The sequence below is a fragment of the Venturia canescens genome, chromosome 2 (assembly GCF_019457755.1).
Source record: "Venturia canescens isolate UGA chromosome 2, ASM1945775v1, whole genome shotgun sequence".
NCBI classification, from domain to species: Eukaryota; Metazoa; Arthropoda; class Insecta; order Hymenoptera; family Ichneumonidae; genus Venturia; species Venturia canescens.
In genome coordinates, this window is record NC_057422.1 from 2,162,730 (window position 1) to 2,189,712 (window position 26,983).

Genomic DNA, 26,983 nt, shown 5'->3' on the forward strand with positions numbered 1-26,983 from the left:
AAATGCGTATTTTCGCGAAACTCTTGGTGAAAGAGTGCGACCGATAAACGGAAAGAAGTACCGTCGTAAGAAGAGAGAAGATGTTCTTTCCACCTCGAATTCGATCTGGATTTACGATATTGGTTGAAACGCCACCTGAACCCAGACGTCGAGAGATCTTTTTCAACCCCCTCCCCCCTCGTCGTCAGCCCACTCTTTCACACCGTAGGACACTGGAGTGCAGGATTCTCTCTTATTTCACCTTATACATTTAAATTTCCATGGGATATTTCATGGCGAAACTACATTGATGTTGGAAAGGAAAAAACATTGTTTTTTTTTTTTTCGACAAGATAGGATCGTTTTTGTTTGAGAAAGTGCAAAGGAAAATAATGTTTAAATAAATCAGTTGCTCAAATGAGAAGGGAATTAATTTCAATGAGAATTCTGTACGAAATTAGCTCTCCGATGATAAATTCTGCTCGACACGATCGATATGAAAGAAATGTACGTGCATTCCAGTGGGAATTTATAGGGCCGGGGAAAAGAAACCCTTTTGCTCAACTTCTGTGGAAGCACACGTGTGAAAATGCTGTACGAGGCAGTCCCAGTTGAAATTTATGTTCACGCAGATAGCGGGCCAATATAAATGAGATTTTAAGTACTCCGAGCTGTCGAGGAGAAGTCGAAAAGCAACACTTACGATGACTCGTGGTGGCATACTTCTTCCCTTTTGAGCGAGCACGTCGAGAATCGCGTTTTCTATTTCCCGAAACAGCCAATGTACTCGCTTAATATAGCCCAGTCGAAGCATTCACCAGTACCGAAAACCTCGATAAATTCGTGGCCGATATAAATTACGTCGCTCCTCGCGGATGCTGCCCTCCCATACAGGGTGTCTTGAAAATCAATTGAAAACGAAGAACGGGATTTGCCGAATGAAAAAATACGGTAAACTAAAATTGCGGATTGGAACAAAAATTCACGCGAATTCCCATCGTTGGAATATGTCCTTCGAAGGAAACTTTTTGATCGAATTTTTCTCATTCTTCGAAGAATGGAATAACATTATTTTTCCACTGAAAAATGTAAGACGAATTTGAAAAATCCTCGGTGAATTCGTAAATACGATTGGCCGGGTAGTTCACGTGGAAGGAGCAGTCTAAAAAAACGGCATTAGACTTTTTCACTTGGGATTGGGGCCTGCACGAAAGTTTACGGTATTGTCCGTGAGGAGCTAAAAGAGAGAATAGGAATGAAATAAAAACGGTGATACAAGAAGTAAAAAGTTTTGTGAATCTCGCGAGAGTTTAAAGGGGTTGACGGCAAAATCGTGAGTGTGGGGGAGTCTCGGAGGAAGGGGTGAGCCTCCCTTCGGGTTTGAGGATACGAGAGACGAGGCGATTCTTTTGGGGTGTGTGAGAAAGCAGCCGTAGCATGAAGAGTCAGTGGGAATTTCATTAGAAGTAGCGAACGCCTGTAAAAGAAGCTCGCGAGAGCGGGGCTCGAGGAGAGAAAAAGGAATAAAGGCGAGACTGGAAAAAACAATGTAACAAAAAGTACAACGCGAGAGTGAACAGAAGAGGGAAAGCCCGCTAGGAAAATGAATGAATTTATGGTTTTTAATATTTGTCCATTGTGTCGCTCGGCGCGAAACGAGATGGAAGGAGAGAGAAGGAAAGATGTTGGGGCCAAAGGAAAAAGGCTTGAAAAGACAGTACATGTGCGAGAGAGTCGGTGAACACAACAAAACCATTCAATGCATCTGACCTCGCTTATTTTTTTTCTCGTTCGAGCTTTTTCGCGAAAGTGCCCGGAAGGTTTTACCCTTTTCCTAAGATCCACTTCCTCTGCACCCTTCGTGGCCCTTGTCGACGATCGCGCCGGATTATTACCGCGTGCTTCTCGTCCTCCGTCCTCATCCAGCTCGATGTGACTATAAAACGAGAAAATCGCATTCCGCGTATAGCGCTCGTCGGCTAATAGAAAAAAGGCAAACCAAATGAAAAGATGATCCGTCCTGATTGCTTTTCCTTGTCCCAGATATACAGTTGAGGTCTTTAGCCAAAATAGCTCGTCAAAAATATGATGGAAAATAGAAATAAAAGTGAGATAGAACGGAGCTGTTTAATCTCGTAGCCCGAAAGACCTTCCATTACGAGAATTCTACAACCAAAGTACTTTCAAAAAAATAAAAGCCTCACCGATTACCTAATTTGTAGTCACTTTTCATCGATCAGTTTCCATGCCACAGGCTCAAAATTATGTATTCGTCGCGAGGCAGATCCCATTCCAATTCCTGAGGATCCTCGAAGACGAGGAAGTATGCGTCCCTGCATGTGTGTGTGTGTGTGTGTGAAGCTGAAAGATATTTGACCGGAGACAATTTACCTGAGGCAATACGCTTCTATTTAGAGAGGGGCGAGAAAAGGGGTGATTTTAGTGGAGAGAAACGGCAGCGCTGTTCTTCCAGCTTCCTCTCTACCTCCCCCATGCTCCCTGGCTCTCTCTCTCTCTCTCTCTCTCTCTCTCCGTTTCTCTATCTCGCTCACGAGCTCTGATAAAGACTGTGCGCTCTTCCCAGCAACGTTGGTAACGTCGATGAATAGAGAGGTAATGAATCGCAGTGGACACCGACACGAAAGAGGCGAGGCAATTGGATGCGTTGGCTGTGGTCATCCTAGCCGAAAAATATATATCCCGTACACGCGGCCACTTTGCTGCATATATATTATCATATACAGAGCTTCTCTCTCGCCCTTCAAGCCCCTGGGCTTTGTCCAGCGATTCTATACCCTTTGGGTTCCAACAGAAGCAGGCACGTCGCGTTGTTGAGCTATATTCAGGCGCACTGTATTAAAAATACACGAGGCATTCCTACGGAGTTTGGTCTCCGGTCGTGGTGGAGGGGCGAGGCTTCTCGTGAGATAAGAATCGTGGCCGAAGCAAATCGTTGAGGAATCCGATAACGCGAGAAATGTCTGCAACGTCTCGAGGCCAGAAAAATGATTTCCAGGTCATCGAAGGAAAATATGCTGATCCGCTCGAGACCGTACGCTTCGGTAACGTGCGTAGGGCTTTCATGAGTGATTGCCCCGATGCGTTTATGCCTGGCAACACTTTCGAAGGCTTAAAGCAACCGAGGGATAGAGAATGAGATTATTGCTGGATCCAGAAGCGTTTCGTTAGAACAAAACGTATTCACGCTACGAGCAGATATACAAGAGGAAGCAAAAGCATGGAAACAACGATTGGCTGTATTCGAGCTCCACCGGACACTCTCTCTCTCTTTCTCTCGATGTTCATGGGTTCGAGCAAGCTTCAGCTGCTGCGTTCTCGGACGTCGTTCTGCCTATTTGTCTCCTGGGCTCTCTCGTACATCCTTATCCACGATGCTCTACTCACTATCTCCATGAATATAGCCACGTATATAGATAAATAGACATACGTGTTCGTACACTCGGTTTTAAGGACCAAAGCATGCACGAGAGGCCAGTGTATAGCCGAACAAACTCGTACGTAGATCGAGTAGATCGATCCAGAGTATGGTGAGAATCTCGAGTATCCCTGCAACGAGGAAAATCACTTTGGCTGAGCTTAATACCAAAGCTCTTCTCTCTTGCATATACACATCACCGAACCCCTGTACGAAGTGTGTTACGCACTCGAGAAGAGACAGGAGGATTTGTTCCGCCGTGACAAGAAGCTCCCCCAAACTCGACGTAACGCCTCTCTTCCGGCTACATTCTGAGCTCGCCATATACTGGGAATAATAATTAAATTTCGCTCCTGCCTTCGATATCGAGGCTTCGTAAGCTTTGGCATTCCGCGAGCGTGTATTCGATAAAAAGATTGAACTTTTCGCCATCTATTTCTTCGATCTCTGCTGTTAATGTGCCGCGGTTATATCGAACTTTCAACATATTTCATGACGTTTTCGCTGTAAACCTGACCGTAAAAAATGACGCGTCGTAAGTTTCGGCTTTTACGTTTATCGTTGTCTATTTTATTTCCGGGTCAAAAGCGAATCTGCAAACTGTGGAGGAGAAAATCACGAGATCACGGGAATGGAGTATACAAAATTCTCGTGGAACATTTTTGCCGTTTGTTGTTGTTTTTTTTTCGCTCCTTTTTATATTTTTTATTTATGGTACAAAGGTATAAACGTGACTGTATCTTTGGGTCAAAGCATCACGTCTCGGACGTGTAAAAAAAAAACCGTAAATGGCTCGTTTTTCCTGTGCCTTTAGTGAAATAGGGAGACACGAAGAGAGAGAGAGAGTGAGACCGAGCCGAGTTTCAGAATCGGTGGCTCTATGATGGCCACGCTATCCGGCTTCCCTCGTAGCCGGCTTAACCACCGTCAAACATTATGTATTTTCATAATATTTTACGCTTCCTCGGCGTATCGTTCTTTCGCCAATATCGTGATACATCGCTCTCACGAGCAGCATCGTTTCCTGTCTCATGGGTATAAGTTTGATACAACCATTCATACGTGTGTATACCTATGGAGAAAACACATAACGACGACAACCCTATTTATGTATTTATTTATTAACTTCCATATCGGATCGAGCAGAAAACTCGCTGCTCGTATATGCGCGCCGTAACGATCGATTTTCTTGGTCAAAACCGATCTCCGTTCCACATTTTCCAACTGTGTACGTATCGCTGTACGTAGAAGACCCCTGTGCAGACCGGTGGACATATCATTTCCTGTTTCATCGCTTAGGCTTTTTTAAAACCGTTCTTCAATACGAAATATCGGTTCCTAAAAGATTGATCGGTGTCGTAATAGTTCGATGGACTCGTCTCGTGTAGCTGCGAGAAAAAAAATCATTAGAAACTGGCCAACGTTGCCGGATTTGTAGCATGAACTGTCAAAAATCAACGAAAATATACGACCCGATAAAAAGTCGGAAAAATCATAGATTCACGGTTTTTTCAGTGTCCGAACGAGCTTTTTCGAAAAGCTCTTCAGCCTTAATGACACATTTGATCGTTCTCACATCGATCTACCGAGTTGTTTGCAGGTATTTCCCACTCCGTAGACCCGAAGCGGCTCATGAACATCTTTGGTAGTTCGAACGCTTTAATGGACAATAATTAAATGGAAGGCATTGTGCGACTGAGTTGACGTGGAATGGCCGATATGTGTAGATTGGATGCGATGCAGTAGACGAAGATCAAGGAAGATTCATTATCGTCGCACGAGATTATCACAGCTCGCAGATACGATCGAAGGCTCGAGCACATTTCCAGCGTACAAGTGCAGAAATAGAGAGCCTGCGAGAGGATCGAGCGAGAGGGAGAGAGACGGAGGGCGATGTGGGGAGAGCGAGAGAGGAGAATCGCGGGGCAATGTTCTCATACCGAATCGGCAATCGGCATGCCTCACGGCGTTGCAGTTACTATAACACCGGCAGCATCGTTCGGCATTGTAATATCTGTGCATATTCGGATCGTGGCTAGCGATACGAATCGACGGACGCGCGAGAAGATTTACTTTATCGCCCAGTACACGTCCAAGCGGATTTATGCGACTGGCCGAACACCAATGCCCCGTGTCTCTCCCTCTTTCCCTCTCTCATTGTAATACGCTCCATATATATTTACAATAGATCACGATTCTGCGTTTCATTCTACTAGATATGTAACTGACGACGTTCCGTTATGATTGGATTAATCCCGTAACGTACTGCTAGAAAAGATAATGCAGCGGGGAGGATAAAAAATTTACGTGCCGGGTGATGTGTTATCGGATTCTTAGGATTGCCGTCAGAATCAATGTGTGAAAATGGGGCTTCGTTGTTGTATTTGAAAAAAAGAGCTGTTGACTCTATCCAAAGTCAATATGTTGTTAAAGTGCTGTGAATCATACGCGTTCGTGGATCGATCTCCATTAGTCGGTAAAATATATGTGGAGGATCATTCGATAGGCGATAAGCACAATCTTTCTAAGTTTAGATCGGATGGCGTGGATCGTCGGTCATAAATGGCGTTTGTTTTATCATTTTCGAATAATCTGTTCGTGGAACTGGCACAATTTCGACGATGAATAGAAATAACGAAGGGGTCATTCGATCATCTTTCTGAGAGAGCGAAAATCCCTTGACGGTCGTGAACGTGATTGAAACGTCTGCAAATTCAGTAGCAGATGTTTCATCATTTTTCAAACGTGCTTGCGCCCAGAAAGCTTCTATTGTGAGTAGCAAGAAGGTTTTTGGACGTCAGAATAGTAGTGATTTTTGTCCTGTTCGAGAAGCGATTGGGCGAGAGTAATCTATGGTTTCGAGTCTAATAGAATCTCGCTAAGATCCGAAGAAGCGTAGAAAAGGGAGTGAAATATTGCGTGGGAGCGGAGGCCGGCGAGGATCCGAACGAATACGCCGAGTAACCGGGGCGGAACCTGACGGCAGTCATAATCGATGTCGAATCTGAAGAAAAACTGCTAAACGAAAATGCCCCGAATAAAAAGGACGGCGGCGTATAAGATACACACAGAAACGTAGCGAGCAAAGGATCTGAGCGGTGCGATCTAATGGAGAAAATAATGGAATTTCGGCAATAAAGATCGTACGGTCAGATCGGACTGTCCAGAGACGTCCTTCTTTGCTCTTTCCCTGCTGGACCATAGTGTCGCTCCTTTCAGTCTACTAGTTTGCTACGAGAGTAACCGACCTATCGGGAGAATCAGAGTATAAGAGCAGAAGACAGAAATAGAGGAGAAATTGTCGGACTTCCTGTCACTAGGGAGCGTTCCATCCTTTTCTTGATCGTTCAAAGCAGGCGAATGAGAGAGTAAAAAGAGAAGAAGTGTATATAGCCAACGACATCGTGCCTGGCCGTTCGATACATCAACAGTGGCGGTTAAAGTGCCTCGCGAACTCCAGAAGTGCGGCTTTACAGTCAGTTCGAGCCTGTGAGAGCCTACGCACACCCTCTCAAACTCGACTTCCACCTCCAGGAAGCGACCTTCCTGGCCTCTCGATCGTGCAAGGGTTATATATAACCAGCTGCTTCCGCTGGATCATCCTTGAGACTTCCCTGAACTAATTGATTTTTCGACGAATTTTATCCAAGCAATTCCGGCAACACTCTCCTTACGCTCCCTTACACACGAATCTATTCTCCTTATTTCCTCTCTTCTCCTTTTCTCACGCGGGAAGAGCATAAGCTGCTGGCTTTAACGAGCTCCGTACACGCTAACCAACCTTCTCGGAGCCTCGTGTCCAAGAAAATTCAAAGTCCGTTCTTATCTCGGCGTTCACTTTTTACTTATTGACCTGGAAATTTTATATTCCATCGGACACAGTTCGTTATTAAAACCCATCAAAATCTTGTTCGCAGCACTCAATCTCTTCCGTATCGCTTATCTCAGAAATGGTTATTGACATTTTCAATTGCCTCGGTGCCATAAATAACCTCGCGTCTTCACGTGGGTTCACCGTTCGAATAGTTCATACTTCGCAAATCTTTCTAAATCGCAATCGATGATAAATTTGCTTCATATTTATCATTAAGGGGTCTACCTTAATTAGAATTTTCAAAAAATCCATTTTTTTATTGCATTTTTCGAAAGTATACATATTTCAAAATATCATACTCAAATTTTATAAAGATTTGAGCAGTCTAAGTGCACTTTTGAGCGACGCTAATCTGAGCCGAAACTATTCAACCGATCCTTACCAAAATGTTACCACGTGTTATTTTTTACGACTATGTGGCCATTAAGTCATTTTTGAAAAAATCGAAAATCATATGACATGTGTTATAGCCATCAGTTCCAGAGATTTTGTCAGCAGTGCACACCCATCTTTTTTTTGAACTTGTCTTCTCCCCCATTTTTCTGTACGAAAACTAAGTGAACTAAAAATAAAATTTTTTCTGCATATTTTAAGAATTTATTTTTAAGCCCCAACACTTTATATCCATATGTTTATAATTTATACCGGTTAAAAAAACTCGTGAAAATAGTCTTTTTTTGCACGTCCAATTAGGGTGGACCCCTTAACAGACACGCTCGATGATCGAATGCATTAGAACCGCCACCACGCGATCATATAAACAGTTTCTCTCTTATTCCAGTCACGAGTGTCTTGATTGCTCAATAATCATGCATCTCGTTTCGTCGGCAGAACTCTCTTGAGTTCATAGCTTTAGATTTAGGCCGGTGGCTTCCGGATATTCAACCTAACCGTAGATAGTCCGTACCCCATTGGGGTAGCATGCATCGTTTGCTCCCGTGGCGGAAGGGTAAAGGGCTCCTCTATCGCTTTTGCGGAAATGAAAAATGCACGAGAGACCTCGCGAACGTACCTCATCTATATCTGCGTTTATTCACGTACTATACATATATATTTGCACGGTAGAGTGCAGCTGCGTATCGAATTAATACGTTACGGTGAATTTACGATCCCATCGTGAGCATTGCTCTATCCGCCGGGCCAAATCGGGCACTTCGATCGTTAAGCGGTGTGCATGCTATACGCGCTATTAATATATTATTCAAATTGCGAGAGCGAGCGATGTTGAGAGAATTCCCGTAATCCTGTGCATGCATGTTTTATACTAACGTATAAGGGTACTTTTTTATTTCCGTATATATTTGTACCCGGCAACATCAGATTCGGTCCAGAGTAGGCATGTAGCCGTTTGTTCCGTTCGTTAAATTGATCTATGCGCATCTCATTGGCAATAGTTATAGCGGGCTATGAAATCGGCTTAAAACATTGGATTATTTTGTTATTTAATAGGATTGCGACTTTTCATACGTTTTCAAGGAATGAAGCAAGTTAAAAGAGTTATTGATTGACGGGATAGTGGAATAAATGTCTGATGAGAATGGACCTTGAGCTGGTGGCAGTGACAACGTTTCGGTGACCTCAGGAAGAGGAAGAATTATTTTCGGATTCGTTATTGACGGACCGAAAATGCAGGTGGTCGTATTAAAACAGTCTGGAAATCCAGTCGCTCTTCTTCTCCTTGCGTTTCATGAATTAATGGAAAGTACAAAGGTTCTTTGAGGGTTCCCATAAGGTGGTAGGTACCTAAGGCAAGATGCGTGTGGATCTGTGGTGTTTTGGTAGCAATAGAGAATGAAGTTAAATTGGAAGAAAGCGATATACGGAGTCATTTAAGCACGAGGAAATGGGGATCGGTAGGTCGACGCAGAAAGGGGGATTCTGCAAAGTGGTGGGTTTCGGATGTCATCCTGATGCAGAATTCATTGACCGCGATGCCATCGGTAAAGGCTAACTCTGAATGTGAACATAGCAAAAATGTTAGTGAATTGGTTTGGGGTCGTGGAGATAAATGGCGATAGAGAATAAGAGTTGGCGAGGGAGAAAAGTTGAAGAGAGACCGAGAGCGCGTTGTGTGGAGGAAGAGGATGAGACTCTGGTGAGGTTCGAGAGCGATGGGATGGCACGAGCAAGCAGTCTATCAGAGATTAGCGGGTCGATCCATTAGGGAGTGATTTAGTTGAACCAGGTCCCCGAGCACTTTCGACGGTGCATCGAGGTCCCAGCACGCTTGCCGGACGGCGCTCCAACCACTGTGTGCATTTCACGCTGCGTTGTAGTGATAAAACGAAGGCAGGCGAGGGCATGTGATACGAAAGTATACACGTGTGTATGTACGTATGGGTTTACTCAGATGTAGGGTAAACCAGGTTGGTAAACGTATAGGATAGCAAATCGTTGGTCCCTGCTCGGATGGTGCTCTACCCGTGGAGAGCGAGAAGAGCGAGAAGCCGTGGCTGGCAGCAGGGTGGTTCGCGGGCATAATCAGCCCAAATGAAGTATGTGCGCACCGGGGGCATATTGGGCACCGGGCGAGGGATCGGTGCGTGTGCGTGGCACAGGGGATTCTACAACGCTTGGCTATTTCGAGGAATGGGGTGACCTCGCAGGATTCGACGGACGACAAGCAGGAGAGCCGAGAGGATGTATAACGATCTACCGGTCGCCTGTGCCCTTGCTCTCTCACTTGCTCGAGGCCTCCCTTTCTATTTCTCATTCTCTTTGTCTCTCTCGACCTCTGGCGTACCGCAGCAAAACCATATATACCAGGACAACCCGCGGGGGTCATCTCTCTCTCCGCTCTTCCTCTATTTCTCTATCCATCCGCAATTTGCATATGTATACGTACGAATCGTCCTGTTGAACACGCCAACCGTTATAACACCACTACTGTACCAACTACCAACGAATCATCGCGCCACCATCACTAATACTAATACAGGACTTGACGCTCCTGATGGGGACGCTGCTCTCATGGTGGGGATAATGCTGCTGGGGAAACTACGGGAATACCAAAGCAGAGTGAATGAGCCCGCGAGAGGGCGTTACGCTACAAACTTCTACCGAGCATCCTCTCGCCTCCCCTGGCCCCGCGAACCCCTTCCCTCGAACGCCTTGTCCCAGGGGCACGATGTGTCCTGCCTAATTACAATGTCCAGCGTTTCCCACTGTCCAAATACAAACACCGTCGTTAATGCGCTCTCTCCGCTCTCATCCTTCTCTCAACATGCCTCACCGTAGGCCTTCTCTCTATTTCTCTTTCCCTCTTGCATTCCTCTCTCCCCCCGATCTCAAGTCATCCACCCTTCTCTCTCGTTCACTCTGAGAATTCGAACGCATCCATACCCACTGTTGGCCTTGCTCAAACCACCTCTCTCTGAGAGAGTGTGTTAAAGGTCCACCTACGTACACACTACCCTAGCATCCATTCGTCAATATCTATCGATATTGCTGCGCGACTCGATCGGAACGTTTGTTTGCCGAGCGATGGATATACACAAATACATCTACCGGGTATCCGAGTCTTCCTCTTCCACTCCTGTTTTTCGATGTTTCAAAAAGTATTTGCATCGATAGTACGGCGCAGCGAATATTTTATCGGGGGAGCGTCACTGGCGATGACACTCAGACAATCGGAGACAGTTTCGTTATTCACTTGTTGGCTCTCAAAATTCGATTCATGTTACTTCGAGGCCTTCTCATGCCACGTGACTCGTCGTTATGGACTTGGTTCAATGTTGCATGTTTTTGAGCTACTCTGGAATGACGGATCGGTCTGGAAAATCTTGCATCGGCTAGGAAATAAAGTGCAAGTGTAAACTTGGAACAGATTTTTTTTTCGACTGATCGCACGTATTCGGACACCCTGTATACCCAAGCTTTCCAACTACCAGCCCACGTTTCCGACCTTCCCTGGGTGTGCGTTACTCAGCACCTGTCTCATCCACACAAATCTAAGCCTCTCTTGAAATCTCGGATCTCAATCGTTCTGGTCCTCTTGCCACAATCACAACTGCAGTTTACTAATCAGCGTTCGATCCTGAAATTTTGATTTCTTGCGTTAGTGCGCACGCGATATTCCAATCCACTTGATCGTTCGACTATTACGAATTATTGAGAATGCGACGAACAGTCAGCAGATGGAGCATCAATTTTATTATGGGAGAAAACGAGGCCGGAAATTCTAGAGGAAAGTACTAGGACTCTAGTATCTCGGGGACAGTATATTCGTACTGGATTGCAGCATTAATTCGAAGAGCAATAAAAACACCAATACCCATACCTTTTAGTCAAAAGACTCAAGAGTCTTTTTATTTATAAGCATACTAAAAAATGTTTTCAGTCGCTTGAAATGTTCATATTTAAGTATGTTCGGGCAACCCTGAAAAAACTATATTTGTGGTAAAATGTCACGCGTGTTCGATGTATATTCGTGTATTTATCATAGAATTTACTATACTGACAGTCGAAATTTGTGATTTAGAAAACATTTCCACTCATCGGTAAGTGCTAGTCTGGCACGATGAACAACACTCGAAAACAAAACGGAATATGTTCTCACGTGCATCACTATTTACTATTCACATAAAGATGTTTGGAATTAAATGAACGAAAAATGGGAAAATTCAAAAAATACTATGCTCTTTGTAATAAGTGGCTAAATACTTTGAAAATTCCTGAAATATATTCCTCACTTACCAAAACGAATGCGTTTCCTCCGTGTGCGGTTTTGAGAACAAAATAACCAGTTGGCCCACGATTTTTTCAAGAGTTCCCGGAATAACTGGAGTCAGAGGGAATCGTATAATTAAAAAAATCTGTACAATTGCATAACCTTCAAGAGTCGTGGGTCCTGTCATTTCCAAGTGTTTTAACTCACACGTTTAACACAGATCGTCTCGTTTGTCGGCGTGACGATAGTTTTCAGTCGCATTGGTCCGTTTCCACGTCACATACGACATGACGCACATGCGTATTTCAGGGATTGCAAGCTTCTCGCGAGAGATTTTCAAATGCAAACCAATTTTCGACGGACGAGATTAATGGTTGGGGCGTATACGAAACAACGATCGAGCTCGCGTGGTCGTTTTACCCTGCGCCATCGACTAACAACATCGACCCCCGTTCAGTCTGCTCTCTTTCTCTCTCATCCGTTCTCTCCGGGGTTGCTTCAAGCTCGGGGCGGCACGGTATCACATATTTTCGGGATAATGCGTCGACGCTCATAAATAATAACCGTGAGTGCGCGCTCGCGGGCGACGAGCGTTGTGTGATGTAGTATCCGCGTTGAAAAAAGAGAGCTTGCCCGAGAGAGCGGGCGAATGGAGGGCACGTGGAGTGCCAGAAGGGAGATATACTATAGCGAGGCAAAATGAGAGGCGCGGATGGCGGGGAGGGAAGGGTATGAGAGGCAAAGCGAAGCTTTTGCTGTTAAATAGATTTCATTAAAAATTCCCGGTACAATCCGGCGCTGGATGCGCGAGGATATGCTCTCGTTGCTGGCGTCGCTGGTGCTGCTGTTGTGTTCGATAAAAGCTCTGGGTGCGAGTTTACGCCCTGTAATTTTCTCTCGTGTGCGAAGTGGCTTTATAATTTAGCGATAAAATATGAATTTTCGTCAGGAGGAGAACCGATCCTCGGTGTTGTGGCTCGCTTTTCTTACCTCGGCGAAAACAAGCGCGCAGCAAGAGCATGCACTCCGAACGCAGAGGAAGCCCCTCCCGATGGATGACTATTTTTATGTTTCACTACTCAGCTCCAAATATATGTACAATATCGGCGGAACGAGTTGGACCATGCGGCAGCGTGTAGCGAAAAGAAGGGGATGTTTCCAAGCGGTAAACCGGAAGGATAAAGTTCTACGACCTTTGGCTAATACTCTCTTCGCTTCGGTAAATCTAATTAATTTTATTTGCTCACCGAAAGGATATTCCGCGACCAGGCCCATCAGCAGCGGCAGCTTCCTTCTCGCCGCGTATACACCGGCAAATTCGTTTCGAGTCATTACGTTCCATTACGGTCTCTTGCTCTTTTCCTTCCGCTTTTTCTCTCGTCTCATACACTTTTCTTCTTATACACCGTTCATGTCGTGCCTCTCGCTCGCTCGACCTCCCCATCCGCGATGTTCCGTTCTCGCTGTTATTGCGAGAGGGAAATGGCACAAGAGGCACTATAAATGTGTCGGTAACTTAAAGAGTTTCTTCTGATCAATTATCCATAACGATATAGACGAACGCTGTGGCGAGGTGAACGCAGAAAAGTTTATTTTTGTGTTTGCGTTATTCATCAATCTCGAGCTTTTGTATCGCCTAATGAAATTCCAATCACGAAATCTCGTTGGAAACACACGACCCTCGGACGCGGAAGAATTGTTGGAGATTTTCCAGGCCTGCACTCTGGAACTGTGGCCTCGTGTTGAGAGCGCCAAGTTCCCGCGCTCACGGGGAGCAAAAAAGCCACCCACAACGAAGAAAGAACCGAAAGGGAACGGAGCCAGAGCTAAACAGAGAGGAAAACTGATGTCGAATTACCGAGAGCAATTAACGCCCATGCTAATTGCTAATAAAAGTTACAAGTAATTAGCGTTTGCTCGTAGTTGCCCGTGCAATTAGCTTATGTGAGCACAGCTGCTGACGTTTTTCTTTTCTACCATCCTGCAATTGTTCTCAATTTTTCCACCGGATAGCGACAGTTCGTGAATTTTAAAATATACATATTCAACGATCAAATATTCTTTGCGTTCAGGCGTTCTCCCAAAAACATATCTTTTCGACTTTTCTCTTTCTGTCAAGCTTTTTTTTCCTCTTGTCCGGGACCACAATTTTCTCTAGCCCAACATTTTTATTTCGTTTATATTTTTTTTTCAATAATTGCATTTTCACGTTTTAAATTTCCATTGTAATTGATTCAAAATTTAAGAACCCTCGACGCCAAAGAACTTTCTTGCTTTTTGCCTCGTTTTAAAATGCGAGCGAGCGCATCAATTTTCCTTCGTGTCTAAAGTACCGTGGCGATATTGCGTGCCTCACGTTCGTCAGGACATAACGCTCCTTAAACACATACATGTAATATCAGAGGAAGAAAGAAGAGTGCCTCGTGACAATATGGGAAGACATTTCGAGGCTTACCCATTTTTTTACGTCTTACTTCTATACGTCGGCTCTTCCCTCTACACTTTTCCTTTATTCACATGAAACCCTCGCTAGCTACATCACGTATTCAACACAAACAGAATATGCTTTTGTGGTAGGCCACGTACGCGTCCCGGAAACGTCATAACTCAGGTTTATTGTGCGAACGTTCTCCTTCAATATTTTCAACGACTTTTTCCTAGAAATATGAATATCTCTTTGTTTCAGGGTGGAAGCGATCACTATGCGTTCGTCGAATTCGCCGATCACGTGAGTGCTTCAGCGTCGCTGTCAGCCCTCAATCAGAGAAACTTCTTGGGCAAGGTAAAGTCAGATTTTGATTATTCGTTCATTGCGGTTTGCTTCTTCACAAATTTTTCGATTCGTGAGCAAAGCGAGACAATTGCCTGTTAGTGCTTTGGATGTTTATCAAATTACTGGATTCTGTCGATCACCGAAGAGATCTGGGAGCAACACTGGAGAAATTGAGAGCCACGCACAGAACGTCAGTGGAAGGTCGTGACACATCAAAGCTCGTCTATGCTTTGCGTTTGCCAATGACTCTCATGAATACAAGGTTAAATGTGCGAGGTGTACGAAAAATCGAGTAAACTCGTTCCCGTCCTTATCCCGTCAATTGAAGTGAGAGTGACTGATCCAAGTTCGGTTGCTCGCTGCATTGTAACCATACTTTCTGTCTTTTTGGAGTATCGTCAAAGCTTGCTCTTTGACGACGCGTTTTTCGAAGCTTTACATTTTGCTGTACATTTTTGTCGACGAGTTCATTTGGTTGAAGATGCTCGGGATGGACATCTTCCTGGGGAAGGACAAGTTCACGAGGGAAAAAACGAGGGAGGGATTTCGGAGTATCCAATTTCGAATGAATCACGATGATAACACCGGAAAATATCGCTAGAAAGCATTGACGATCGGCTCAACACCGACCAACTCTGAGCCTCACTTGGCCGATGTTGAGCCAACTGAGAACGTTTTCTAGGGATTGAAATAAACTAAAATATTTTACCCTCAAAGTGTTCTTCAAGGCTAAAATATTTTTACCCTCAAAGAATGTTTAACACAACGAAGCTTGGAAAATTTATATAAATTATGATATTCATGGAATCGTTTTTATTTCGTGTTCGTGCGGGGTCGTTGAAAAATTTTTTGCGCTCTTGCATCCTCCGTCGCTTCCAGAATTCTCCGTACGTACTGAGCCCCATCTTGACTGTTATCCCGAGGTCTCGAACAGGTCTAATCATAGTTTGTTCTGACACTTGTACTCCCCATCTATATGAGGAATATATGCCAGAATAACTGCGAAAAGAGAGGGAGAGAGGAGTTACTCGGTTAGTTTAGATTCGTTGAAGCAAGTTTTGATGTCGTGCAAGGCCTCTCGCTACCCCAAATTCGTCTGGTGACTCTGGTACAGCGAAAAGCTTCGTCTGTTCCATCCCCCGTTTCGGTTACTTCTCTTCAGGCTCCGTCGACATCCTGCATATTCCTTGGCTCTCCCATACCCGTTAAATTCCTCACGACGGTGTGATTCTACAACCAACAACGGCCTAACACTATCGTCTCTCTAACTAACCTTCTCCCATGCGAATCTGCATGGAATCTCGCGTGGAGCTCGTAACACCGACATGCAACACTAACCTGCTCTCCAGATCCCTGGGACAACCTTTCTCCTCAATTGTATTGGTATATGCTGATCGTGGTAATGTATTCTCTAGACGCATTCAAAATTGGGGCAACATGAGACACCAGGTAAACACAGGGAGCTTCAAGTGCAGGCTGCGATTCAATTGGGGACTCAGAATCTCTTGGATTTTCTCGGGACTTACAGTGGGAGTTCATTTTAATGGATACTTCGTTACTATTCCCTGGGAACTTGAAGATTGAGGGAGCCGACTCAATCAAATTTTCATCTGTGTACTAACTCACTCAGGTCTCTGACGGTACTTCAGCGAAGACGATCCGAGGTTTTTATACTTTTGGGACTAGTCAGTTTATACTAGTCAATGGATTCTAAATTTTACGTTGTTTTGGATTGAATGAAAGACTGACATTTTTCAGTGTGTTTGGGAGAGTTTCGATCAAAGAATCACTTCATTGGATCCGTCTTTCGTTATTGTTTTCTGGGAATAACGACGAAATATTTCCCCGTCCCGAGTGCTTGTCCACCGGATATACAATGATATTATTTTTGTTAAATAATGTTAACGCACGTAAATTGAAATCTGTAAGTTGGTGGCTCATTTTGCCTCTGCCTTGGATCAATTCATACACGCGTGTGCACTACGACAAGGCCAATACGAACACATAGGCGCCATCGCTCCGACACATTACTAATGCCGAACTGGTCGTAATAGATTGGATGCCTTGAAACTTGGGAGATCCCGTGAGCGCTAATGCACCTCGGCACAACGTCACCGCACTCTCTTCTCCCGCAAGACTCGAGTCCTGGCTCTATACGTTTCTGTTGAGTTTCCTTCTCGAATACAGTTCCCCACCCACCTCTCGTGCATCGTATAACACGTATTCGTCCTTATTCCACCGACTGTGAGTACGTGTGGGAGCTAAGCTCGATCGTTCAAAGTCGTATACGTGCAATACTTGCCCATGACTTCTCTGAATGATTTGAAGCATACAGAGCTCGTCGTTTACTTCGATCTTCGTCGTCCTTTGCTTTGCCTAGTCTAACATTCTCTCCCTCGCCTTCTGCGGAAGGGCTGTTTCAACGAAAGCTCAACACACTCGGGACAGTTAGACTGATTTTGTCAAATGTATATGCAGCTTAGTAGCGTATGGAAAGGAGCTTTCAGAAGCCTGAGACATTTTCTCAATCCCATTGGGGCATCGAGGCGACTCCACTAATGACTTTGAAGCTCGAGTTACGTTGCTACCTGCTTTCTATCTGCAGAGCTGTACGATTCGAACCCCTGCACTTCGTGTCTCGATAGTGCCTTCGCTAATTCCCCACTTCTGATAACCAACTGGTTTGTAGTATTAATATTATTCAATGGTTATTCCATATTGAGTAAAATATGATGCATTAGGCAGTGATTTAATTGCTGTTAATTTACAATCTGAGATTCGTGCCAAGTTCTTCGGTAGCCACAGGCTTGTGGTTCATCACCGTCTGTGAGGATCTCACGATAACTTGTGGACAACGCAGAGCATCGGGTCTAGGCTGCTATCAATGAGATCTGATGAACTCGTTTCGAAGACCGAGCTCATGGAGAGTTTGCTTCGCCACTTCGCCGAGGAAAATCTTTCGAGTTTCCCTCCTGAACTACTTCATCGTCGATTGACTGCACTTATTTGTTGAGTCGTAGATTTCGTACTTGGAGGGAGACACTAACTTATTTCATGCTGAAGGCGGAGGCGGTGCGCCTCATTGTGCTGAGCTCAAATCCTCGACCACCCTCTCCTGATCCCCCTCGAGTTTTTGCCAATGGCACGCGAGAGTGAACCGCGACTGGCACGACTCGTTACTTTACTCGAGTCTTCATAGTGGCAAGAGTTCCGGGCACGAGCGGAGCGAACTAATTCATGCGATAATTATTCTTTATGTACGCGAGGCACCGGAGCTCCGCGTTTTCGTTATTTCTTTTCTCATTTGCCAAAGTTTATAAGGCAATGTGATACACGTGTCCTTTACCCGTGTATATAAACGCACACCAGAATGTACGCTTTTCGCCTGCCCTCGAGTCTCGCCCTCCCTTCGCCAGATCCGAGGGTTTCTTCCGTACGTACTGTACTCAGTGTTGGTCCTCGTCGACACGAACTCAGCGAACCTTCCAGCCTGACTCCAGGCCCAACATCTGTCACGTAGAATATAATTATAGGATAAAAATAATAATAGCATTAAGAATATACTTGATATTCGTAGCTGGGCTCGTTCTGCAAGCTTTCACAATCGAGGCGAAAAAAAACGCACGTTCCGCAATGCGGTCCCGCGTGTGGCTGACTGCATCGCTTTGCACGACAAAGATCACGAGACTCTTGCAGAAAGCCCCAGCAAGTATAACAACGGAGAATGCTGAAGACGGAGAGAAACCTCGCCAACTCGCACTCTCTCTCCCTCTCCCTTGCTCTGTTAATCTAACGAGGGGAATTAACCTGAACAAGGGGAATTGGAGCGAATGGCACGCGCGTTGTACTTGCATCCCCCTTCCAACCACAAGCGTTCGCCGCCCTAAGGGTTCCACAATCTGAGCGAGAGAGAAAACCTTCTTTATACTTTCGCACCAGTAAAAGAGCCTCGTTGTAGGCAGATTCCGAGACATACATTGCGTTGCAGTTTCGCCGCACTCGTACCTCGTTAGCCCCGTATTACATGCTTCATTCTCGTGCTGTATAAAGACTGACTTATTATCATATTTCCACGCGAGTCTTCCCTCGAGTAGCTTTTGTAGTCAGCGGCATTTTTACGATACGATAACACGACGATGGGAGGATGAAAAAACCGACCGTTCTTGCTATATTTCGTGTTTTCACTGCGAGCTCCATGCTTTTAAAGAGGTCGAACTTATTTTTTATTCTGACGCAATATCAAGGGACGAGTGGTTAAATATACAGTGTGATTGAGATCGAGTGGTTTAAACCGATTGACGTTCAATTAGCGTTCAAGTTTTTTTGTCTCCTTACATTTGATGTCGAAGCCTTGTCGCAGTGGCAGGAATCTCGTGCCATTAAATAATTCCATCTCGCCGGTTAATGGGTCGTTGACATTGCGAATTCATGGTGGGAGCTACCGTAGAATAGTTCAATTTGTGAATAAATAATTGCATCGTTACATGCTGAATTGCGTCTAGAAACATGAATTTTTTAGGTTCTGTCTAAGCAGGTGGAAATAAAACACGTTTCTAAAAGTAGCGAACGGTCATTTAGTATTTATCAAACGGGCGACGTCGGGAATGAGAAGAATGGGAGTATCCTAAATTCGTGACTGAAGCAGACCTGAGAAAGAGAGATGAAGAGACTTTGAATTAATTTTTTACACGGTCACACAGACATATAGCGAAATCCATGAACTTTGACTGCGCTTTGTCTCCGCTCACGTCGTCGTCATCGATCCTACCGATGGCTTGAACTCAAATCTGGAAATCTTCAGTACAATAATGAGAGCAGCAACACCCTCAAATTGTTTGATTCACGAATGATCGACTTCCTTCCACCACGATCTTCATTCAGCTTCCCATTATGATTTCTAGTATCGAGAAAACACTAAAGTTTGTTGCATCAGGGTGGCGACGCAGTCCTGATGAAAATAACTGTCAAAACATCGAGTGATGCGTCATCGGAAGATTGAGCGAAAAAATGAGTCTCAAAAATGGAATTCTCTCCTCGTTTTTTTCGCTTCCACGTGAAGCTCATTCTCTTTACGCCGATGCCTCGATATCCACACGAAATCGCAATATTTTTTCTCGACTTGCCAAAGCAAAGCTGAGCAAAGATCACACTCACCTTTGACGTCTTGAGAAGCTATCTGAGTACAGAGAAAAGGTGAAATTGCAGAAAGTTCGAGTGGCGCCACCTCGCGGAATAGTACACCGAAAATACCTGCACGTGGTAGGATATAGCGAAGGCAAATACAGCCGGAAGTGAAGGATAAAAACGAGGTCGAACGTTTCGAGAGAATAAGGCGAGGGACGTTGAAACGGAAATCAGTTGGGAACACCAAGTTACGATTGAGATTTAAGTTATTGACAAGCTACTTTGGCGGAACCTCCGTCGAGATCTTCCTTCAGAACTATGGAGGTACTTTTCGTTTATGTAGACGTCTATGTACGTCGGTATGTCTCTGTGTATGGCACCAGCGCTTTATCCCGGAGAGGCCCACTGCCTTTTGATTTCCCACCGGACATACGTAACCATACGGAGAGCGTGTGTGCCACAGGCTTCGGGAACCCCATCTCCGGAAATCATTCTTCCGGCCACAGCGGTTCCCTGCTCGCTCACTCTCCTCGCAAGCAACTCTTCATCTCTATTTACATCGTGCATATATAAAATTACGTGTGCATTTGTACGCTCGGTACGTAAGCTTTTCTTACTTGATGTCAAACGATTCAACGCGTATCTTGCCAAAGGAAAATTGACGCACGACAAGTACGCGCACTCAACTTCCCGTTGTGTTTATTGAAATATCATATTTCACACTTGAAAAAAGCACGATCGATCGTTTCGTGGGACGTAAAAATCGCTGTTTTCCCGTCGGCAATGGCTCCGGTAAATTTGTTTTGACATCGTCCATTTTTCATTTGACGTTTTTCCTTTCTATTCGTTATTGAAAGAAAGGGAAATAATTGCAGAAATCGTGTCATCAAAAAGATTTCTTTTCTCCAGTTATTTTTCTGGTAACATTAGCAGGTGTGGTTTCATTTAATGGGAGTCTTCGTTCGAAATCAGATGATTGTAGTTACAACGAATCATAACAAGATTCATTGTGATTTTTCGACGTTCCGGGTCCCGATATCATTGTAACACTGCAGGAAAATCTATCGTTACATGTCTGATGTGTCCGATGAGCAACATAAAATGTAACAGCTCTTAATCGACTCCGGGAGACATGAAATAAAGCGAGATTAACTCGTTTCATTCGTGAAAATGAGTCTTCATGAATAGAGGGTGTTGCCGTAAGGACATAAAATAACTTGAGCCGCATTAATGTCGATTGACGACGAAAAGACACATCGAGTACATGATGATATCTAAAAATAGCAACTCGTTCTGCACGTGAGCGTAATAACGTGCCTATAGCAATAATAATGACAGTAATAATGTCACGAAGTACAATGGAAGTAATAACGACGGTGCACACGCGTTGTCGGATTGTCCTACAGCGTGTACATGCATAAGAGTTTTTGCTTGGAAGTCTCATTCACGGGAGCTCGGGGATGGTTGTGGCGGTCGGGCGATCCTGGTGGCCATGTCGGTTGGCTCTGCCTCTCTAATAAAACAGAAGTTGTTGCGATTCCGTTGGTTATGGCCATGCGGCACGCGAGTAACTCGATTCGCCTCGTAAATACTGAATACTGCTTACCCCCGAGTGCGGATCGTGAAAAAGAATGAAGGGAACGCGAGGAAAAACGAAGAGGAGCGTGTTACTGTTGCAACCATGAAGAAAACGAGACGGAGACAAGGACGAGTGGAAAAAACTTGAGAGAAAGAGGGAATAATGAATCGAGTACGGTATGCTTATCCCCTCGGAGAGGTTTGCGCCTCTCCAGACATTATACTCACTTTCTTTATTTCCCTCGCTTTTTCCCCTCGTCCTCGTTCCCACTTTTCAATGAAATGACGAATAGCGAGGTTTCGAGGTCACGATTTATCGCCCGTCGATAATTTGGAAAAAACGGAGACTCTTTCTCCAACGACGACTATTTGCTCCAATTTGAAATATGGTGAAAAAACTTAAAATGTTGTAGTTGCATTAAGGAGGTGAAAAATTGAGCTGGGGAAAATAGGGAGTTTGAATTGTGCGGAGATAAAGACAATGGAGATTTAGGGAATTTATATTTGAGTACAAAAAACTATGGAATCGAGTCGTCGATTGAATTGATAGGTTTTCGCACGAGCTTTATGTCAGGTTAAATGAGAAAGAACGTATTAATAAGTGAAATCTAGAAATTTGCAGACTTTCGTTTCTGCGGAATTGCAGAGCCTCGACTCTCCCTTCTCCTCAACGATTCTCCTCGAAAAATACGATTTCAGTGTTGACTATAATAAATCGATGGTACGAAGTGTCGCTGATGAAAGCACAGAACGCATTCCAATAAAATATTAGCGGAAGAGTGTAGAAAATGAACGTGTACTCCATTCGGTTTGCCAATTTAAAATCCCAAACTGGTCGCACATTCATCCGGGCATTTGTGAACGGTTGGAAAATGAAAAAGGCAAGCGTGGATTCTGCTGCGGTCAGCTGAGCAGGATGATTCCCCATTCGCTCGTAAAATATTTATCATAATAAGTCTATTCGACGTTGGTACAATGATTCAGTGAATAAAAAGGAAACAACGTTTTGAAAGTTTTCCAACAATTGGATTCGTTTATGCTTTTCATACAGAAATTCGCCGTTATTTCGCTTTTTGTTTTCAATCGGAGGCTCCTGGATTCGGTCGAGCGATTACACGTCCCGAGAGCTCGGTTGTCTGACCGGAACGTACTTTTTAACTGGTACGAACAATTTTCAGCGAATATACAAAATCTCCGTAGTACGCACACGCGGTGCCTACGTCCTCGGTATACCAGCAGCAGGGCTTGTCCACATCGACGAGAGGTGGACCGAAAGGGGGCAAGAGAACGGACGAGAACGATGCTGGTCAGCAGCATCAGACGCTCGACATTTCGGGGCCGTCCCTCTTCCCCTAATTCTCGCCGTCTCTCTTGCTCCCTCCGTCTTTTTCTCTCTGCCATCCATTTTCCGATTTTCTGTCTCCCCCATTTTCAAGCTCATATGTAGCCCTCCCCGCTCCTTTCTCATCTGTCTCCGTCTTTCGTTCGAACGAAATCTGCCCCTTTCCATCGAGACAGAGCATACGTAGTATATTTTATCGCATTACCGGCATTGTTGCAGCCACCATGCCTGCTGCTCGTCTCTTTCTCTCTCTCTCTCTCTCTCTCTCTCTCTCTCTCTGCCGACGTTGGCTATGGAAACGCTCTGTGTTCTCTGTGCGCTTTTTCACCCTCCTACGGCCACCACGATTCTCTCGTTTCTCATCCTTGCCGCACCTCCTCCCGCTGCTCATTCCCTCCGCCACACACTCGGAGGTCGCTCATCCTCCTGTCCCAACGTCGAACACCATTCCACGAGGATTAAATATTGACTGCGATTCTGATTTATAGTAATTGCCAGGGGGTGGAAATGTAGAAAGATCGCTCCGAAATAACGGGAGAAAGGGAGATGGAAAGTGTCGAGAATGGGCCAGCGAGGGAACGAAGAAAGAATAAGACGAAATGGAAAATCCACCAAGTCGGAGATGGGAGATTGCTTGAGAAAGAGAAAAAAACGAATGTGGCATGAGAACGAGAGTTTGAAGAGTGCTGCGTTGGTTTGCGGCAGTGCAAAGGGCAATTGAACGGGTTGCGAGCTCGGGGAAAAAACGTGGGAATACAAAAGGGATGAAGGAACTTCAGAAGTGGGGAGGAAGGCAAGTCATTCGAGCAACCGTTTTTCCTTCTGTGACAGATGCATATTTGTTTCCAAGAAGACTCGTTTCTGGTACGGTTTAAGCACGATAAAGAAAAGACATCCGACAGGACCCGTAGCAGCTCGATCCATTCAACCGAATAACCGTTTTTTCACCCGAATAAAAACGTTGCCTGAACTCCGATCGAATTTCAAGCAACGCTGATACAGCTTCTTCCACATAACTTTACTTTCTTTATACGAACTTTAAGAAAGCTAGTAAAAAAAAAATGCGAATTATTCGGGCCACTCAAAAATACCGAACTTCATTGAAAGATTGAAGTTCGAGTTTCGTTGGGAAACTTCGATCCACACTCGTTTAAGCGCCTCGAAAAAAAAGTTGGTGTAACCAATTAAAAAGTAACTCTCACGTGACGCTCGGCATTTCGTCTCGGCAATTTTCGCGCAGCCGGGCCAATTAAAAAAATATGTGTGACCCGGTGTTTCGTCATGGAAAAAACAACAAAACAAAAGAAAAACACGAAAAGCGCACTCGCAAAAATAGACTCGGCTCAAGAGTTTATACGCCGATGTATCATTGCTCGCAGAGCCATTCTTTTTACAAGAGTTTTGTGTTATTTTTTGTAATTGTCAATTACTCAATAAAGTAGGTCGATCGTCGTGTGACTCGACGGCATTAAACAAGCGTGTTATCGATTCCATGCGCTTCGACAAAACCCGAGGATCCCTTCCAAAAGATAAATATATAGATACGAAGGCTTGGGACACTCGTGCAGTCGCGTGTTCGTCGGTATCTGTAGCTGTTCACTAAATCCGGGCCACCGAATAAATGTTCAACACTTTCGAGATCCGAGAGTGTGTGGGCTCGTGTTGAACGTCCAGGATGCTGACCCGCGGAGAGGGTCGCGGAGGGATGTTGGTTAACATGATTTCTCCCTCACGTTTGCCCGCGAATTTTCAAATAATTATTTCGGCCTGCATTCTGGCTGTTCCGCTTCGTAATTAATTATTTGTTAATTGCTCCTAATTAAGGGTAAATAATGAGAGTAGAGAGCGCATTCTCGATCTATCTCGCCGAACGAAACGCTCCTTCGTATAACTATAACTGCATAAATGGTGGCTGCGTTATAACCAACGAGCGAGAGGGAAAACGCGAAACCAACAGATAGAAATCCTGCCGCTGGTGGACGAGAATTAGCGAGAAATCTACTTGGTTGAGGAGCCATTGGTCACTCGGATGTCGAGCATATTTTTGCTCTTCCGCGCTCTCCAAAACAGACGTCCCGATGCGCCAGTTATTTTGATTGACGAATTAATGCTAAAAAATCTCTTTCAAGTACCGAGGTTTTTGGTATAAACTAGAATTTTTAGTCAGTTTGTTTTTCGACTTTTTTTGTGAGAATATTTTATTCAACCTCAATTTACGACCCGATTCGCCTTGGTAAGATTTTGCCTGAGATTTGAAGGAATTTTGAATGGAATTGTCGATGCTCGAGGTCAACGTGATATATAATCTTACTCGTGTACAACTTTCGGAGGAATTCTTTATCCGTGATTTAAAACGGCAGGAGCAGGCGGCGCCCGATTATATTTGGTTTAAGTCTCGGTCTCGGTGCCATTATTTTTGTTCGATCCATAGTGGAAAGAGCGAGGTACAAAGAAGTGTCCACCTCCTCCATTGGAAATCTAGCGTGCATCGCGTTTCTCAGGCTCGATACGATATTTCCATCGTTCTTGTACAGCGATTGGTTTCGACCACGAGAAAAATGTTTTTATGCCCTCGGGGACGAGGGATGAAAACGACGTGTAGCATTCGCCAGCCAGGGGATACGGATCGCCGTGCTGGATCATCCAGCATGTTTGCCAATTTTTCGTGGCACGACTGCCTTCCTCATCCGTTGACGAGAAATAAGAACCCCTTTCCGTGGACCGATCCTTCAGCCAGTTACGAGGAAGGAAGGACATCGAAAGAGGAGTGCGGAACGTTGCTAAAGCCAGAATGTCGAATTGGACGATTGAATTTTGAAGTAGACGCTACAAAAGTTGGCTCTGATTCTCTTCGCAAGAGAAACTAAACAATATGCCGTTTTTGGAGTCCGCGCTTTGGGGCGCTCCGCCGCCACGAAAAGCTTGCCCGAGACACTTCGATCTTCGCTTCATCCTCGCGTCTCACAAAAATCCGTTGCTAGTCAGGAAGACTGAGCTGGTACTGATGACCATCGATAACACCTTGGGAAGGTAAGCAGAAGCTTCGTTCCATGAGGGTGATTAAAATATCGAATAAACGAAAACTTAGCGCTTTTATTTTGTTGGAAAACAATAAACAGATGAAGAAAACGAAACAAAAACGTTGTTCGTTAATCTCTTCATCAAGCCTCGGGTTTTTCTACCTTTTTTCCAACTTTCTCCATTTTTTCACCTGGGCTCTCGTCTTCCTTCGTTTTTTTTCTTTCCCCTCGACTCTTGAGCGAACTGTTAGACATTTTTATTAATTTCTCTCATATACAATTAGTTGGTCTATTCGTCAGACGCGTTTCATTAAGTTCTCCTTCGCGCTTGCCACCTACAGGTATACACGCTCCCCTCAGCGATCCACCATTTCTGGCAAAACTTAATCTCACCTCTCTTCCACGATGCAACCCTTTTTCATACCTCTTTCGGTGCTGTAGCCCGCGAGTTTGCCCTCGTGGTTCGGGCGAACGAATCGAGTCCAAACTCTCCCACCAGCCTCTTGCCACTTTCCTCTCTTCTCCCTTACTATCTCTTATATATTTCAGTTCTCCTCGCTCCCGTTATTTTCCGTTAAAACGAAACGATGAATCTTCCCCATCGCTTCTCCGCGAATGAAATTTTATGTTGCTCCAACGGTCCGCGTGTCTCGAATGACCGATCGGATTATTTTGTGGAAACTTTTGTACCAAAAACAAAATCACTCGAGGGCTTTGTGCATTCGCGAACAATTCTTTGAAATGGAGACAATTCTCATTTTCATATTTCGAAATGGAATGGATCGGTGGAAATTATTTTCGCTCGGATATCAAATTCGATTAGATTTCGCTTGGAAAATGATCGAAATCGTTTTCCTTTTGAACTTATTTTTCGAGATTTTACTTTCGATTATATAGTATTGGGAATTTATTTTATCAAGCATTTAGCTTTCTTGTTCTTTGGATTTTCAGCCACGTTCCGTCGACTTTGTTCTATTTTTGACTTGCACGTTTTCGAATTTCTTTCTCGTTTGTAAATCTTCGATATTTGTTCTGATCGTTCTATTATCCGCTCATCTTTCATTTCTATTCCTCTTTCCGTGCTCTGATCGACGGAATGTTGAAAAAAAGGATTTCTTTTTTGTTTGTTTCTGAGCCCTTGGCTTTGAAGAAAAACGTTGGTGAAAATCCATTACACGAGCCCGTGAG

At 44.5% G+C, this 26,983-nt stretch overlaps 1 protein-coding gene across 1 annotated transcript in view; it reads left to right on the plus strand.

Moving 5' to 3' along the window:
* LOC122407097 (nucleolysin TIAR) overlaps positions 1–26,983 on the plus strand; it is a 610,998-nt gene that overhangs the window by 99,634 nt on the left and 484,381 nt on the right. Inside the window, exon 4 of the mRNA XM_043413083.1 lies at positions 14,645–14,740. Within this exon, the coding sequence (XP_043269018.1) occupies positions 14,645–14,740 (96 nt within the window). The remainder of the gene's footprint in view (positions 1–14,644; positions 14,741–26,983) is intronic.